Below are 15,785 nucleotides of genomic sequence, written 5' to 3'. Positions count from 1 at the left end.
CCTCCAAATGCCCGCTTCACCTTTCCTCCTCCCCCCACTTACTCCTCACAGCCTCGGGTACTGGTGCCAGGTCTCTCCACCGACAGGACCCCGCGGCCGGGGCGGGGCCCAAAGTTCTTTATCTGAGCTGATTGGCACGGCCCCAGTTCTGGACGCGTCTCCAAGTCTCAGTGACTCCTCCCCTTTGGAGTTGGGGGGAGCGTGTGGGGACACAAATAAAACCACGGGAGGCGGCGGGTGGTGGCCAAACGCGAACTTGAGTCTCCAGCCGCTCGCTGTTCCTCCGACTCACTGCCGGCCACCTCCACTCGGAAGCACCCCCCGAAACTCAGCCCAGGCCAGGTGCACAAGCCAGCCCACCCTCCTCTCTTCCTAGACGCGCACCGCCCCCTCCTCTGTCCCTGGTTTTGCTTTCCTCAGCCTACGTCCCTTAAGCCAGCCCCAGCGCTCGCCAGGCAGGGTGGGCATCAAGATGAAAGCGGCCCGCTTCGTGATGCGCAGCGCCGGCTCGCTGAGCGGCGCCAGCCTGGTGCCCCGCGAGGTCGAGCATTTTTCGCGCTACAGTCCGTCCCCACTGTCCATGAAGCAGCTCCTGGACTTTGGTGAGCTGGGAAGTAGGGCTGGGTGGGGGCGCTGGGGTTGGGGAGCTGCCTTAACTTTCAGCCCTTGTGCAGGGAGGGCTGCGCTCACTGCTTAAAATAACTGGGGTCCCCAATCCTGCTGAACCCTGGAGCCTCGACGCCTGTGCACCCTGCCCTTTCCTAGATCTGCCTTATTTCTGACAGTTTGTTGCCTACAGGTGAAGGCCACTTGCTGACCCGCTGATACTGGATGGTTTGAGCTCATCTTTCCGTCCAAACCTTCCAGTCAAAATACTTTTTGCTTTCAGTCACCATTTCACAATGGATTAAAAACTTTATCCCCTCCTCAAGAACATAATACTTTTTGGAGAAGATTCCTAATGTTATAAAGTAGCCTCAAATTAATTGAAATTTTAGCCGTTAACCACCTTCCACCCGTTCACAGGGTATATCTGCATTGCTGACAAATTTGTCTCTTCCATATATTTGCATTACTGCCAAAAAATGTTTACAAACTTTCTGCAGTAATCTTATGAAGAAAATTTCAAGGATTTAAATGTGATATTATTTAATACTAATCTGGAAACATCATGACTCTTATCCACCCTCTTATCCCTCTGCTCCAATTTCATATCTAGAACTCTCTGAACCAAGTTGTCTGGTTAACATAGTGGTGTTGACTGAGCTATAGTATATTCTGACTTCATGGAAATTAATCCTTTTTCAAAAAAAGAAAACAATAATTCTCATATTGGTCATCTAAAAAAAAAAGTAAAGAAAAAGACAATGAAGAAGGAGATACTTACTTCTGAATTACCTATAAATAATAATCCAACTGAGGGTGAACTATAATTGTATGATGTGTGTGTGTTCAATATTGGGTAGTTAATGTTATTCAAATGTATCATTTGGATCTACTTTTCTCCAAAAACTAAATAAATGTTATTTATTACAGGTTCTGAAAATGCATGTGAAAGAACTTCCTTTGCATTTTTGCGACAAGAATTGCCTGTGAGGCTAGCCAATATCCTGAAGGAAATTGACATCCTCCCTGATCGATTAGTCAATACCTCTTCAGTGCAATTAGTTAAAAGCTGGTAAGTGGTCAATCATTCCAAAACAGTCTCTGTTTTGAAGACAAGTATCTGAGTATGAATTCTTATAATTTATTAACATCATAATTGGAAAACAGGTGGTCTGAACAGTAACTATTTTTGAAAGATGTAAAGATTTTTTAGTAATTCAGAGTAAGTTATCATAAGGACAGTTATAAAGCTATAAACAGACATTTTATCCTGAAAAAGTACATACTTTCACAATATAATTGTATTTTAAATAATAAAAGACAGGGTTTGATATTGCAAAAGAAATCCTACTCGAGAAACAGACTACTTAAAGGGTCTAATCTTTGTTACTTACAAACTGATTAACAGCAGGCTTTGGGTTCAAATCCTGCCTCTGCAGGATTCTCTATGCCTTAATTCCTCCATCTGTGATAGAGGAAAACAAAGTATATGCTTCAAAGGAATATGTGAATGAAATTAAATGAGCTAATTCATTAAAGTACTTAAAATAGTACTTGGCACACAGGCAGCACTTAGTAAGTGTGTTATTATCATCTCATTTTAAAGATAAGGATACTGAGGCTTGGAGAGGGTAAATCACCCAAAGGAAAAGATTTTCAGAGAAAAGGACCAAGGTATGCAGACAGTCACCTTACATCACTCTAATCCACTGACTGCAGCTTTTTGTTCATTGATTCAAGAAATGCATATTGTATTATATTATATTATATTATATTATATTATATTATATTATTAAGCAATTATAATCTGAAACACATATTAAAAATTACCGTTTGAAACTCATATTAAATCTAGTATTTACTGACTTTCATGACTTCTACTCACCTATGAATGAATATAGTGGGAAAAAATAGGACGAAGTCTTCCTTAAAAAGTTATTTCTAAATGCTATAGAAAAAGAAAACATTTGTCAGATAAAACAAAAAACTGACTACTGATTTGGAATGATTAAAGAAATATAAATTTTACGTTAGAAAGTTGAACGTTAAAGTTGTAGCTTCGTATTTTTTTTAAATTATATTGTTTTCCAGATGCCTTGAAAGAAAGTTTTAATTTTAAACATAGTTCTTTCTCTTTTTGAAAGTCATTTTGAAATGAGTTAGCCACTTGTATCTGACTGCTCAATTTTGAAACTTAAAGCACACATGTCACTTTATAGGTATATCCAGAGCCTGATGGATTTGGTAGAATTCCATGAGAAAAGCCCAGAGGACCAGAAAGCATTATCAGAGTAAGTTCTATGCATTGGAATAAGAGTCTAAAACTTTGGCTATTTCCAGACATACTCCTCAGATTTTTTTTTAGACATAAATTAAAGGAACTACAACTCTGAATGACAAATAATCTCCCCTTTACAAATGACAAGTTTGGGCTTGTTGGTTTTTTAAAATTGATAAAGAATGATAGCATTGAAAATGATGCTGAGTATGAACAAGTGCGGAGAACTTTTTATTTTTAAGGAATTCTATTTTTACTATAAATTTAGTCTGATGATGGGATTTGCAAGTGGATTTACTATTGCATAATATTAATAAATGTCATTGTCACGGGAGATTAGACACTTCCCTTCAGAGTCACTGACAGTTTCTGACTATAAGAATAAGAAAGAAGAATCTTTTTATAAATTTGACAAGAAAATTCAAAAGTTTTTCCCACAATGGCACTCTAGAATCCTCCTTCGTAGTAATTATTTTTTAAGTATTATTTTTTAAAGAGAATGCATAAGGAACTCTTAGAATGAATTCACCAGTTAGAAAGCTGGTACGTTTACATGTAAGTTAGAAGCTAAATAAATCTGTTTGTGATACTATTTCCTCTACATAGTCAAAGAATCTGTAGTGAGAGCCTTAATAAAACTTCATCCAAACATTTTATCATTTGAGTTTGTTAGATGGGTACTTACAAAAAGCTTCAGCTTTCTTTGAAATAATCTAAGGACTATAAGTGAAAGAAACTTATTTGAACTTTCACTAACTGTTCATGTGTTTTGGCTTAGTTTTGTAGATACTCTCATCACAGTTCGAAATAGACACCACAATGTGGTTCCTACAATGGCACAAGGAATCATAGAATATAAAGATGGCTGTACAGTTGACCCAGTCACCAATCAAAATCTTCAGTATTTCTTGGATCGATTTTATATGAACCGTATTTCTACCCGGATGCTGATGAACCAGCACAGTAAGTTAGTTCATCATGCTCATGGCATACGGAGATGGGTGTAGAATATAAGCTAGACCCCAACCAGATGTTCTGTTATTCGGGGGCTCACATTCGTTTACAACGGTAGCTTTAATTATTACTATCCTGATGTTTATAACAACTGTTCTTATTTGTCAACAGTTCTTATATTTAGTGACTCACAGACAGGAAACCCAAGTCACATTGGAAGCATTGATCCAAACTGTGACGTGGCAGCTGTGGTCCAAGGTAATTTCTAGATTTCTGTATTCCTCTGATTAAAAATACATGCGATATGATTGACATGTCTATAGTTAAGATGACTTTGTGAATGAATTTGTATTCAGAGTGTTCCGTTTATATTTTATAAATACTGTCATGAAGGTCATTTGCTATGGAAAGTCAGGGGTTTAAACATTCATTTATAAAATTATAAGAATCCAAACGTGAATGGCTAATCTCCATATTCTTATATATTTATTTGATCTCCGAAGTGTGCATAATCCTATTGCTACAGCTATAACTTAACCACTGCCTTAATTTTTTCTTCAATAAAATATTTAAAAGGTATTTTTTCAGGTAAATAAACACGTACTCTAAAGAACATTTCAGATATTTAGGGTACGAGGTAGTACACAACTAACTACATGAAAGATTACATGAAAAGATTACATGAAAATTTTACTTGGCATAAGTGTTTTTCATCATTATGAAAAAAACCTTCTATTTCAGATGCCTTTGAATGTTCAAAGATGCTTTGTGACCAGTATTATTTAACATCACCAGAATTAAAACTCACACAAGTGAATGGTAAGCTATAAATAAAACATATTTTAATTTATAGAAAATTCACTACTCTCCCAGTATGATTACTTCTTGTAAATACAGAGTAACTTCTGTGTTGCTTTTCTTCCTTCTGAACTTGTCTAGAATTTGTACACTTCTTTTTTGAAGCCAAGGTTCTCTTTATCTCAACTGGAAAGTTCCAATTGAGCATATTCAGTTGCTGCTGCTGATTCATAAAGAAGAATGGTTTAAACAAATAATTTAAGATTTAGAGTAGCCACAAAGTTCCAGTATCTTAGATCAAAAAGATAGCTTATTACAGAATATAGGAGTCGGGGAGGCCAGAAATAGGAGGAACCACTGGTTGTGGATGTATCCTCCTGGAGAAGTTACTCATAAGAACTGGGGGGAAAACACTTTAAATTTACTGTAAGAAATAAGCTAGTCCTAGAAGGCCAAATACTGTATGATTCCACTTATCTGAGGTATAGAAAATATTCAAACTCTGAGAGGCAAAGAGTTGAATGGTGGTTGTCAGAGGCTGGGGGCTGGGGGAAATGGGGAGTTGCTATTTAATGGGTGTAAAATCTCAGTTATGTAAGATTAGTAAATTCTAGAGATCTGCTGTACAACACCATGCCTACAGTTAATAATACTATGTTGTATGCTTAGATATTTAAGAAGGTAGATCTCATGTTAAATGTTCTTTTAAAAATGTTTTTAAATTAAAAATAAAATTATTTTAATCGCACTATAAGTATACACCACTGTTTTGGAAGCAAAGCATACTTCAGTGACTTCAACTCTAGGGCACCTGAAAAGACAGGGTCTTCCCACCTTGAAGTGATAATATGATGAATGTCAGGCTCTGTTTTTATCTTATCCCATGGTGCTTCTTAAAGAAAAACAGTAAAAATTAAGTTGTTGGAATTAAAAGTGACCTAACTTATGGACTGGGGATATGTAAATATAATTGCTGAATTAAAAATAGGAATACAAATAAAGATTGAAAAATACCTCTAAGCATTAACAGCACTGTTGCATAATACTTGTAGATAAACTGCTTGAACTGTTTGATCAAATAAAGAGGGAATTGTGCCAGACCTTCTGTTTTCTGATTCAGACTTTGCCAAGGCCTGGAACACCAGAGAATAATACTTTTATTTTTCTTCTCAAACAGTATTATGAGGTTTTTGTTTCTCTGTTTTCTTTAACCTCTCAGTGAAATGTAAGCATATTTTGCCTGTAAGATTTAATGTTTGGGTGATAAAGATCAAGAATAATCAGATATGCTGTTTCCCATAAAATATGAAAATTATAGTTAACATTAATTTCAATGTTATGCTATGGACATATTTATTTTTTTCTTCTTTCTTAAAATGCATATAATTTTAACTCTGAAATTGCCCAGGACAAAAGTTATGAAAGCAGAAACAAATAATCCACATAATCTAATTTCATAATCACCCTTGTGACACACTTCATCTGACTTTATACATTGTTAGAGAAATGCAAAAACTTAATCATAGAGCACAAGACAGCAACTGTAATAGCATTTTGATAATAAGCCAGTTGTGTTTACTGTTTAAGAGGGAAGCTTCTTGGGGAGAGTTTCGGAGTAAAGAAAGATGGGGAGTATTCTAATTTTGAGAATAAGGGGTATCTGTTAATTCACATAGATATGGAAGTTTGTTTTAATGAAATATTTGCTTGCTGATTTTAAATGAGTTTAAATTTTTTCTAGGGAAATTTCCAGGCCAGCCAATTCACATTGTGTATGTACCTTCTCACCTTCATCATATGCTCTTTGAACTATTCAAGGTATGACACTTCACAATATAATTTCAATTTTGTGGGTTTTTTTATTTTTAATTCACAGGTTACATTTTTATTTCCTTTATCATTTCCTACTCAATGGGAGCATCACTGCCTTCTCCCGAACATGATTCAGTACTCCTAGCAGAAGGAAGTTCCAGTTAATGTTTGAAAGGGCACATGCAGTTCATTGTAACATTAAAACATACTTGAGAATGCACAATATGATTCACGATGTCTTTAGTGCTCCCTGTTCTTATTATTTTCTCAGGTGTCCAACAAAGCACTAGTCATTCATGCATTTGTTAAGGAGGGTCATTGGATAAATGTTCCAGTGAATGAGGCCTTGTTACCTCCACCCCCACAGGACACTCCAGCTCCAAATCCAGACATGGCAGGGCTCCAACCTGAGTCTGGAATATACTCAGAAGGCAGGGAAGGCAGTTCCTTCCATGATCAGCTTTAACATGCATATGAATCACCTGGGGTTTTGTTAAAAATGCAAATTTTAGGGGCGCCTGGGTAGCTCAGTTGGTTAAGCATCCTTGGGCTCAGGTCATGATCTCAAAGTTCGTGAGTCAGAGCCCTGAGTCAGAGCCCTGCGTCGGGCTCTGTGCTGACATCTCAGAGCCTGGAGCCTGCTTCAGATGCTGTGTCTCCCTCTCTCTCTCTCTCTGCCTCTCTCTCTCTCTCAAAAATAAACATTAAAAAAATTTTCTGATAAAAAAATGCAAATTCTGATTCAGTGGAACTGTTATGGGGTTTAGAATTTTTAATAAGCCAACAGGTGATGTTGCTGGTCCACACTCCACACTTTCAATAGCAAGACTGTGGTTCAGTGCTTCTCAAACTTCAGTATGCATTAGAATCATCTGGAAACCCTGTTAAAACACAGATTCTTAGCCTCAGCCCCAGATATTGCGATTCTGTATATCTGAGAATTTGCATTTCTAACAAGCTCGCAAAGGATGTGAATGTTACTGGTCTGGGGTAGCCAGGTACTATGGATCAAATCCTGTCCTGGGTTTTAACATCAAATTAAAACTGTGCTCACACCGAAAAAAAGCTCCGTGATGTTTTTCAAGAATCCCTTGGACTGAAAGAGGAGGAAGCCTAAAAAAAGTGAAATTTGCCTCTAATTCTGATATAGCTTTTCTCAGACTCACTGTTTCTTACCTTATTCTAATGTTAGTGCAATGAGGTATCGATTGTACTACAAACATCTGATCTATTTTCTTTTACTTCAGCTAATGATTAGAACTTGCTATTATATACAAACCAGAAAGCAGATAATGTACTGCAAAAAGGTTAGAGAGGAAAATGGGTGAAATAAACCAAAACTTTATCTGCCTGAGATTCATGCATTTGTCTGAAAACTTGTTTGAGTTTCTTCTTCTGTTGAAGGACAAAAGATGCTTTTTTCGTTAATTTCATTTATTTTTTTTAAATTGAATAGTCCAAGTCCTAGAGTTATTTTGCCATCATTGGTAAAAGTTAAGATGATAATCAAATGCAAATTGAAATTTAATTTAGAATTATTTACTATCCTTTTAAATAGTAACAACCTTTCCCAGCAAGTTTTATAAAAGCCAATAAATTGGTTCAATGATTCACTGTTCATTTGTTATGTAATAGTCTTTGGTGCTTGGATGTAAAATGTAATGGAAAGACAAAAAAGAGAGAGCCAGGAAATGGACTATAAAAACCAATTTCTACATTTAAATTAAGCTTACAAATAAGAACTTGACAGCTAGCAGAATTGTTTTTCCATTAGACATTACTCCCAGGAGCTATATTACATGGTAAATGAATATTTTTCATTATACATCCTGCATGACACATTCATAAATGGCTATTTACAGAGCTGTTTTACTACTAACTTAAAAAAAAATAGGAACTTTGAATTGCCCTCTGAGCTGCTTTTATTTTAAACATAAAAAACAGTTATTTATTGTTTCTCATTCTTCTGCCATTGAATTCCTTATGGTTTTGATTTCCTTAGAATGCAATGAGAGCAACAGTTGAACACCAGGAAAATCGGCCTTCCCTTACACCAATTGAAGTGATTGTTGTCTTGGGAAAAGAAGACCTTACAATTAAGGTAACCATTCTCTGCGTTTCTTTTGAGTCTCTCTTGAGACAAGTAAAAATGTGTCCATAACAATCAAGCTCTCTGCTTTTAGCAACAGATCAAAGGCATGTATACCAGGTGATTTTTAAATGAAGGAAAAAATATTTTTCTATAGATAAATGCACATTGTTTTTCATGTATAGCTTTGGTGACTTGTTTGTTTGCTTAAGATTTCAGACAGAGGAGGTGGTGTTCCCCTGAGGATCATCGACCGCCTCTTTAGTTACACATACTCCACTGCGCCAACACCTGTGATGGATAATTCCCGGAATGCTCCTTTGGTAAGACCAATTAAATGACTAAGTTCATCCCAGCCACTCAGTTCTAAATGTAAAGCAAGGATTACAAGGACGTGTTTAGTCAAGTTAGTCCGTTTAGTTAAATTGGGCATGGGGGGTTTGAGGAAGAATGATACAGCCAGCTGAAAATGGTAAAACAATTCTACAGGAGGTGTCTGATTGGAAGCAGAAAATATTTATCTAGGTTCTAGAACATCAGTTTCGGGGAGGATAACTCCTCCCTCCATTTTGTATTTCAGTGATCAGATACACTTCTTTGCCAATAACGGATTTTTCCCATCTAGGCTGGTTTTGGTTACGGCTTGCCAATTTCTCGTCTCTATGCCAAGTACTTTCAAGGAGATCTGAATCTCTACTCTTTGTCAGGATATGGAACAGATGCCATCATCTACTTAAAGGTATCCTTTAAATGCAATAGAAACAATCATAGTTCTGAAAACAACGCCTCCTTTACAGACCCGAGTTCCATGGTCCACAGTAAATACCCCAAACTGAGTTAATGCAAATAATGATGACTACAAGTCATTTTATTTTCTGTTTGGTATGTGTAGGTATATAATTTAAAATTTACTATGGTAACTTACCAAACTGGAAGTGGGGCCAGGGTCCCTGCCTCAAGTGAAGCAAAATTAGTTCTCAAGAAGCATGCAAGTTTCCAAATGAGGAGATGCTCATGTGAATTTTTAAAATCAACACCTTTTGGCATCTGTGAGAATAGTGGGGAGTATATGCTAATAATGTTCCAGCCTAGAAAACAACTAATATCAACACACCGAAGACGTTAGGCTGACCTTATTAGAAATCCAGGGAAGGAAAAACTAACTGCTCACAAGCTGTCAGTGGGATGTGTGGCAATTCCTGATTAAACTTTAAAACTTGGTACATGTTTTTTCTATTTCTGATAAAGCCTCAATTTATTTGTTAAGGTCACTGCCCTTATTCGTTAATCATTTTCCAACTGTTTTGACTGAACATGTATTTACAGATTTTAGCGACTAAAACATTAAGCTTGCAGGCTCCCATTTTGTGCAAGGGAATTATTTGCCAAGAGGACTTTGACTACCTGAAATAGTTAATGTATTCATTTCTTAAATGAGCAAAAGTCTTCAAAGTACTGGGAAAGATTAAGAGATCATAGATTTATAGTCTCAGATTTTAATAAATTAATTGTATCAGATTAGGGCTCTATCACAGATACAAAGGTTTTTGTAAAGAAAGAAGAGCTTTGCTATTCAGCTCTATCACGTCAGCAATATCCAAACAAGGGGCATGTGTAAATATTGAATACAAATTCTGTTCCCCAATTTATAATTGTATATATAGTGTTTCAGCCCCTATAGGGTAGAAATAACATTTGCTTTTTTTAGTTTTCTTTTATACATGCCTAGCATACTATGGATTGTGGTGTGTTCTTATTACTGAATCAATCAAGAGATGTATTTGAATGTTTGAGTAATTTTGAATAATCACTTCAAATACAAATTACGCCATGAATAACTTCTTTGGTTTGATTTTTCTTCCCTGTCTTCTTTCAGGCCTTATCTTCAGAGTCTGTAGAAAAACTCCCCGTCTTTAACAAATCAGCCTTCAAACATTATCAGATGAGCATTGAGGCTGATGACTGGTGTATCCCAAGCAAGGAACCAAGGAACTTGGCAAAGGAGAAAATGGCTCTGTGAAAAGGGACACTCAGGACACTCTAAGGGATCAAAGTGGGCCTATGCCAGTGCTGCTTCTTGAGTGTTTGTGTGTGAACTCCTGTTTCCTCAAAAACAAACAAAAGCAACCCCTTGATCACAACAGTGGTGCAAAGAGGAACGACACCCGTTTCCGTGACCCAGGACAGTGTAACGTAGGCATTAACAGATGGCCAGTCTCTATTCTTTTAATGTAGCCTAACGTATGAGCTTATATCAAATCCTGAAGCAGAAGAAAGCCTCAAGTGTCCATGTCTTTATCAATAAGAATGGGAGTAGAGTAAAGTGAAGATATAAGCTAACAGTTTCAATAGACTGATATTTAGGCCTCTGGTTGATGGCAAAAGACACTGGTATTTATTGCACACCGAATGTCAATATGCCAGTATTCCCCTGCCATCAAAGGGCTGGGGCGTAGTTTAGGCTATGAGATTAGACGTGTACATAAATGTACATCTCACACATTTCTATGCGCTGCAGTGGGAGTAAGCTGGTGACTAAATAACATTTACTTTGAATGTTATTTGAATGAGGAAGAAAGAATCAAGACATTTCATTCAAAGTTGCACCCAAGGCATTGGGCCCGTGTAAAAACCTCAGAAGAAAACCTCTTCTGATATAGTGTCTTCATTATGCTGCTTTCCTGTTCACACTTCATGTAATAAGTGAACAACACAATATTGCCAGGTGCCTGCCTAGTCTTGAGTGAGTTTTAAAATATGCACTGAATTCAGGATGTCGGCAATTAGCAGGGGAGGAGAATTGCCAAAGTGATAACAACGATATCTCTCACCTTGCTTTATTTTTAAATGAAATGGTAGGTTGGAAAAGCCAATGTTAGGGAAAGAAATCATGCATTCAGAACCTAACTCGGTAGCAGGGGCTGTTCTCTACCCTGTAGTGGTGGTAATCCAATGATGGTATCCATTTTCTAGGCTTAACAAGATATATTTTTGTTATATTTAATTATATCCTCTACACTCCTGCATTACTATGTCTATAAAAACAATTTCTAATTTTCAAATGGCTTGAGAACATTAGAATTTAAATACTTTTGGGGATATTTTTAACAAATAGCCTGGGAGTAAGAGGTTTTCATGCCAGGATACTTTCATTTGAATCATTGAGAGAGGGCTGGTAAATGAAAGTTGTAATGCATATGGAAATTTGTGGAGCTCAAATATAATATGCAGGTTGACAGGCCAGTCTACTATATAACTCCCACAAAAGGAATGGAAAAATGAAGGAAGGAAGGAAAGAAGGAAGGAAGGAAGGAAGGAAGGAAGGAAGGAAGGAAGAAGGAGGGAAGGAGAAAAGAAAGGGAGGAAGGAAGGAAACAGAAGGCAGGCATCTTGCTTTTTTCCCTACAAATTATTTCAAGAAATTATCTATATTTTCATAGATAAATTACTGGCAAGAGGATGAATAGATGTCTTTCAAAACACAATGGCTTCTTTAAATGGTTCTCTCACTCTTGTGAGATAATAGGCTTTAATGAGGTAATAAACTCACCTGTTCAAATTGATGTATAAACCAGGATTTAGAGAAAAATATAGAATCTTCTGCATTGTTAAATAATCGGTACTGTTTGTATATGTTGAATTTAACATTTTTGTGTAATTTTCTTGTGGCTTAGAGTTGTGGTGTTTCTTGTAGTGGCCAAAAGGGCCTCAAACAATTTGTTGTGGATGTCAGACTTATCATGAGAAGTCCTGCATAGCAACTTTTCTTGATGGTGGGACTCTGGCTCATGCATTTATCGATTACACAAAACTATTTACAATAGGTTATTTGACTTTTCAGTTTTTACTTACTGAAATTTAAACGTTGCATATAAATACTTGTATTTACCAAAGATTTAAAGCAGTTGATTAAGTAACCCAAACACTGTGAACTATCTTTAAAATACTAGAGAAAAAAATGTTAATATCTCAATAACATCAACTGGGTAAATGGAGTTCTATGAAATAGAAACAGTCTACATTGGTATTTGTAAAATCTGCGGAAGAACTTTAGGATTCTAGCAGTTGGATACTGAATGTTCAGGCCCACTTAAGTTATTGATGTATAAATTGTGTTTTTGTTTCTATGTACAATGAGATGTAACCATTTTTATAATAAATATTTTTATTATAATAGTAAACATGGTCTTTTGATTTTCATTTCTCAAATTAATGGCAAAGTACTGAGAAAAATTTGAGGTAAAATTTTCCTCACTTTGTATTCAAATCTAATTTATCTATATATTGGGTATAGCCTTTTAAAAGTATTGAAAGTAACTAAAAATCTTGATTTTTAAACAAAAGATAAGTACTTTACAGCAGTCCAGAAATTTCTGATTGTCCTTGGGTATGCCCCAATAGCACATAGTACATAGTATGATTACTTCCATAAATATATTCAATAATAATTTCTGTGATGCATGTATTCTGTATAATTTTTGGTACATTAAAAGTTTCATTTGGTGACTGTTTTTACATAATAAATACAGTAAAGTACCAAAATAATGATAATTTACATTCCCAAACAACTTCTGGATTAAATATCTGAATAATAATAAGGTAGAAATTGAATAGAAAATACTAAATTAATCTTTACACAGTCTTTCTTAACTAATTTAATCCTGATTTATCTTTAAAAATTTTTTTTTTTAACATTTATTTATTTTTGAGACAGAGAGAGACAGAGCATGAACGGGGGAGGATCAGAGAGAGGGAGACACAGAATGTGAAACAGGCTCCAGGCTCTGAGCTGTCAGCACAGAGCCCGACTCGGGGCTCGAACCCGTGGACCGTGAGATCATGACCTGAGCCGAAGTTGGCCGCTTAACCGACTGAGCCACCCAGGCGCCCCAATCCTGCTTTATCTTTAGACAATATCCTTTGCCTACATTCATAATACCCTTATGGCAAAGTTTTGTAAATAAAAAAGAAAAAGGTGGGGGCAGAGGAAAAAGGAAGAAAGAAAGGAAAGAAAAAGAGAAAGAGAAAGAAGGAAGGAAGGAAGGAAGGAAGGAAGGAAGGAAGAAAGGAAGGAAGGAAAAGTGGAATAGGCTTGTCATAACTAAATTCTAAAATCTTCTCAGAATAATCATATTTGAATCAGAAATGTCATCAACCTAAGGCATTAGACCTGACAAAGCATATTGTAAAGCCCTTTATCAATGATACTCAGGGGAAGTACTCACCATGCCTCTAAGGAAAGTGCATGCACACATGTGCACACACACAAACATGTACACATACACACACACACACACACACACACGGATTTAGGGGTACAGTTTTCTTGGATTAAGCTGCTTGGAAGGTAGAGGCTTAGTGCACTTTGCAGGCCCAGAACGTTCATCCACATTTCCATAAAAACTGCAAGACTTCAGTCCCCACAATTCTGTATGTATGTATGCACACATACATCTTTTTGACTCCAGTCCAAGGTTACTAATTTTCAAGTTAAACAAAGTTGGCCAAATTTTCATCAAACCATCTTTATACCATTTCTCCCAAATTTCAAATTTGGCTAGAAACGGCAAAACTTTTGATCTTAACTACAATGACATGTGCAGAAAGAGAGAAATCACTGTGAGCTAGCAGCTTAAGTATTGACCTTGATAATGTCTTCATTTTCCTAGTATACTTTCAAATAGTGCACTTAACACTTAGATGTGTACCAACACTGCAAATGTCCATGAACTCTTCCAGATCACTTCCATATGGCCTGGTGAAAGAATTGAGGGACTTTCATAATTTCACAGGAGTTTAGGAAAGAAGTCCCTAAGCCTCCAGCCATGAACACTTAGAGCATCAGGGTTTTTATTTCCATTAACATTTTATCCATATATCTCTCTTTTTGATTTTTCACTTTTTTATCTTACATCACAGTTATTTAGGCAGTCCATAAACAGTCACTGGATAAAAATATGAATAAATGAATAAACACATAAACATAAAATTTCATACAATTTTATGCTTTAAATGATATCCAAGAAGTTTAACAACATTGCAGAAACTCTGGAATACTTTTCCAGCAAGTTAAATTGCAACTGGTCTTTGTTTAAGATCACTCTCTGTTGGTCATCTTTGGCCATTGGAAATTATCACATATTTCAAAACAAATGAAATAACAGGTAAAAGTTATTACCACTCAGGAAATTTCTTGAGCAAATGGGTCAGTATTTCAGATCTATGAGTATTCTTTCTTCTTGTTCACCTTGGACTCAGATGAAAAAATATCACCATCTGTATTTCATGGCCCCTTAATGGAAATGAGCAACTGTCTTTTAATGAGATTTTTCAGTCCCTACTCAAGTGCAAATAAACATTAGAAGCCACTCAAAACCAACAGAAATGTCAGTAGCCTTGAGAACATGTTGAATCTACTAAATGAAGTGAAAATGATGTGAGCTGTCTTAGTGATAAATTCAGCAAGAAAATGATAAAGTTTATCAATGCATTATGAGACATCATTTTCATGTTTACTGCTACCATTTAATGTAATGAAAATAACATGGGACTGGTTGTCAAATAATGCAATAGAGCTAGGAGTTATTTATTAGCATACTGTTTTCCATAAATGTAAAAGGATGTTTTAATATCTCAGACAAATAACATACTGCATAGCCAAGTCTTGAGGCTTTTTTTCCTATCAGTTCCATTATGCCCTTTAATGTTTCTAGCCCCAAAATATACTTTGATAGTTGGTAGAATTGCCCTTGACTCAGTGTTTTTCTTTTAAATTCAATTTAAAGCATAACAAAATTTGTTCAAAATCACAAATTTATGATCCGGAAATAAAATTAAAAATTGAAAACAAAAGTAAAAGCCTTACACTGTGTTCTTAGGCAATTATCTTTATGTCTTTGGGTCACAGTTTTCTCTTATCCCTAAATGAGATCTAGCTATTTAACGCACTTCTAAAGTTTTGAATCTATATTTTCTAATAATTCTTTACTGCATACTCTGCCTCCAATCTTTCTCCAATCCAAATTAGGCTTCTCATAATATTTCTGCTGACTTTCCAGTGCCTAAAAATCTGATATTGATAGTTTTCTGCATGACCAACCTCACAGTTTACACCTCCCATTACATACATAGCTCAAATCCCATTTTCATGGACTGAGCATCCCAGTCCAAAGTGGCCTCTCTCCCAACTTTCTCCTCTAAAGTCTCACATGGTTAAGATCATTTTAGTTTTTATTACATAATTCTTAA

General features: G+C 36.0%; 1 protein-coding gene across 1 annotated transcript; it reads left to right on the top strand.

Annotated features, from left to right (window-relative positions):
• Window positions 1-231: 231 nt before the first annotated feature.
• PDK4 (pyruvate dehydrogenase kinase 4) lies at window positions 232-12,718 on the top strand. Its single transcript, XM_060632521.3, has 11 exons — window positions 232-602; window positions 1,537-1,678; window positions 2,826-2,897; window positions 3,663-3,847; window positions 4,010-4,096; window positions 4,580-4,657; window positions 6,378-6,454; window positions 8,451-8,549; window positions 8,750-8,860; window positions 9,163-9,276; window positions 10,414-12,718. Exons 1-11 carry the CDS (start codon window positions 473-475, stop codon window positions 10,555-10,557), a joined length of 1,239 nt encoding a protein of 412 aa, XP_060488504.1. The 5' UTR covers window positions 232-472; the 3' UTR covers window positions 10,558-12,718.
• Window positions 12,719-15,785: the final 3,067 nt, after the last annotated feature.

Source organism: Panthera onca, chromosome A2, assembly GCF_046562875.1.
Source record: "Panthera onca isolate mPanOnc1 chromosome A2, mPanOnc1 haplotype 2, whole genome shotgun sequence".
NCBI lineage: Eukaryota > Metazoa > Chordata > Mammalia > Carnivora > Felidae > Panthera > Panthera onca.
This window is presented reverse-complemented; position numbering and strand designations above follow the sequence as displayed.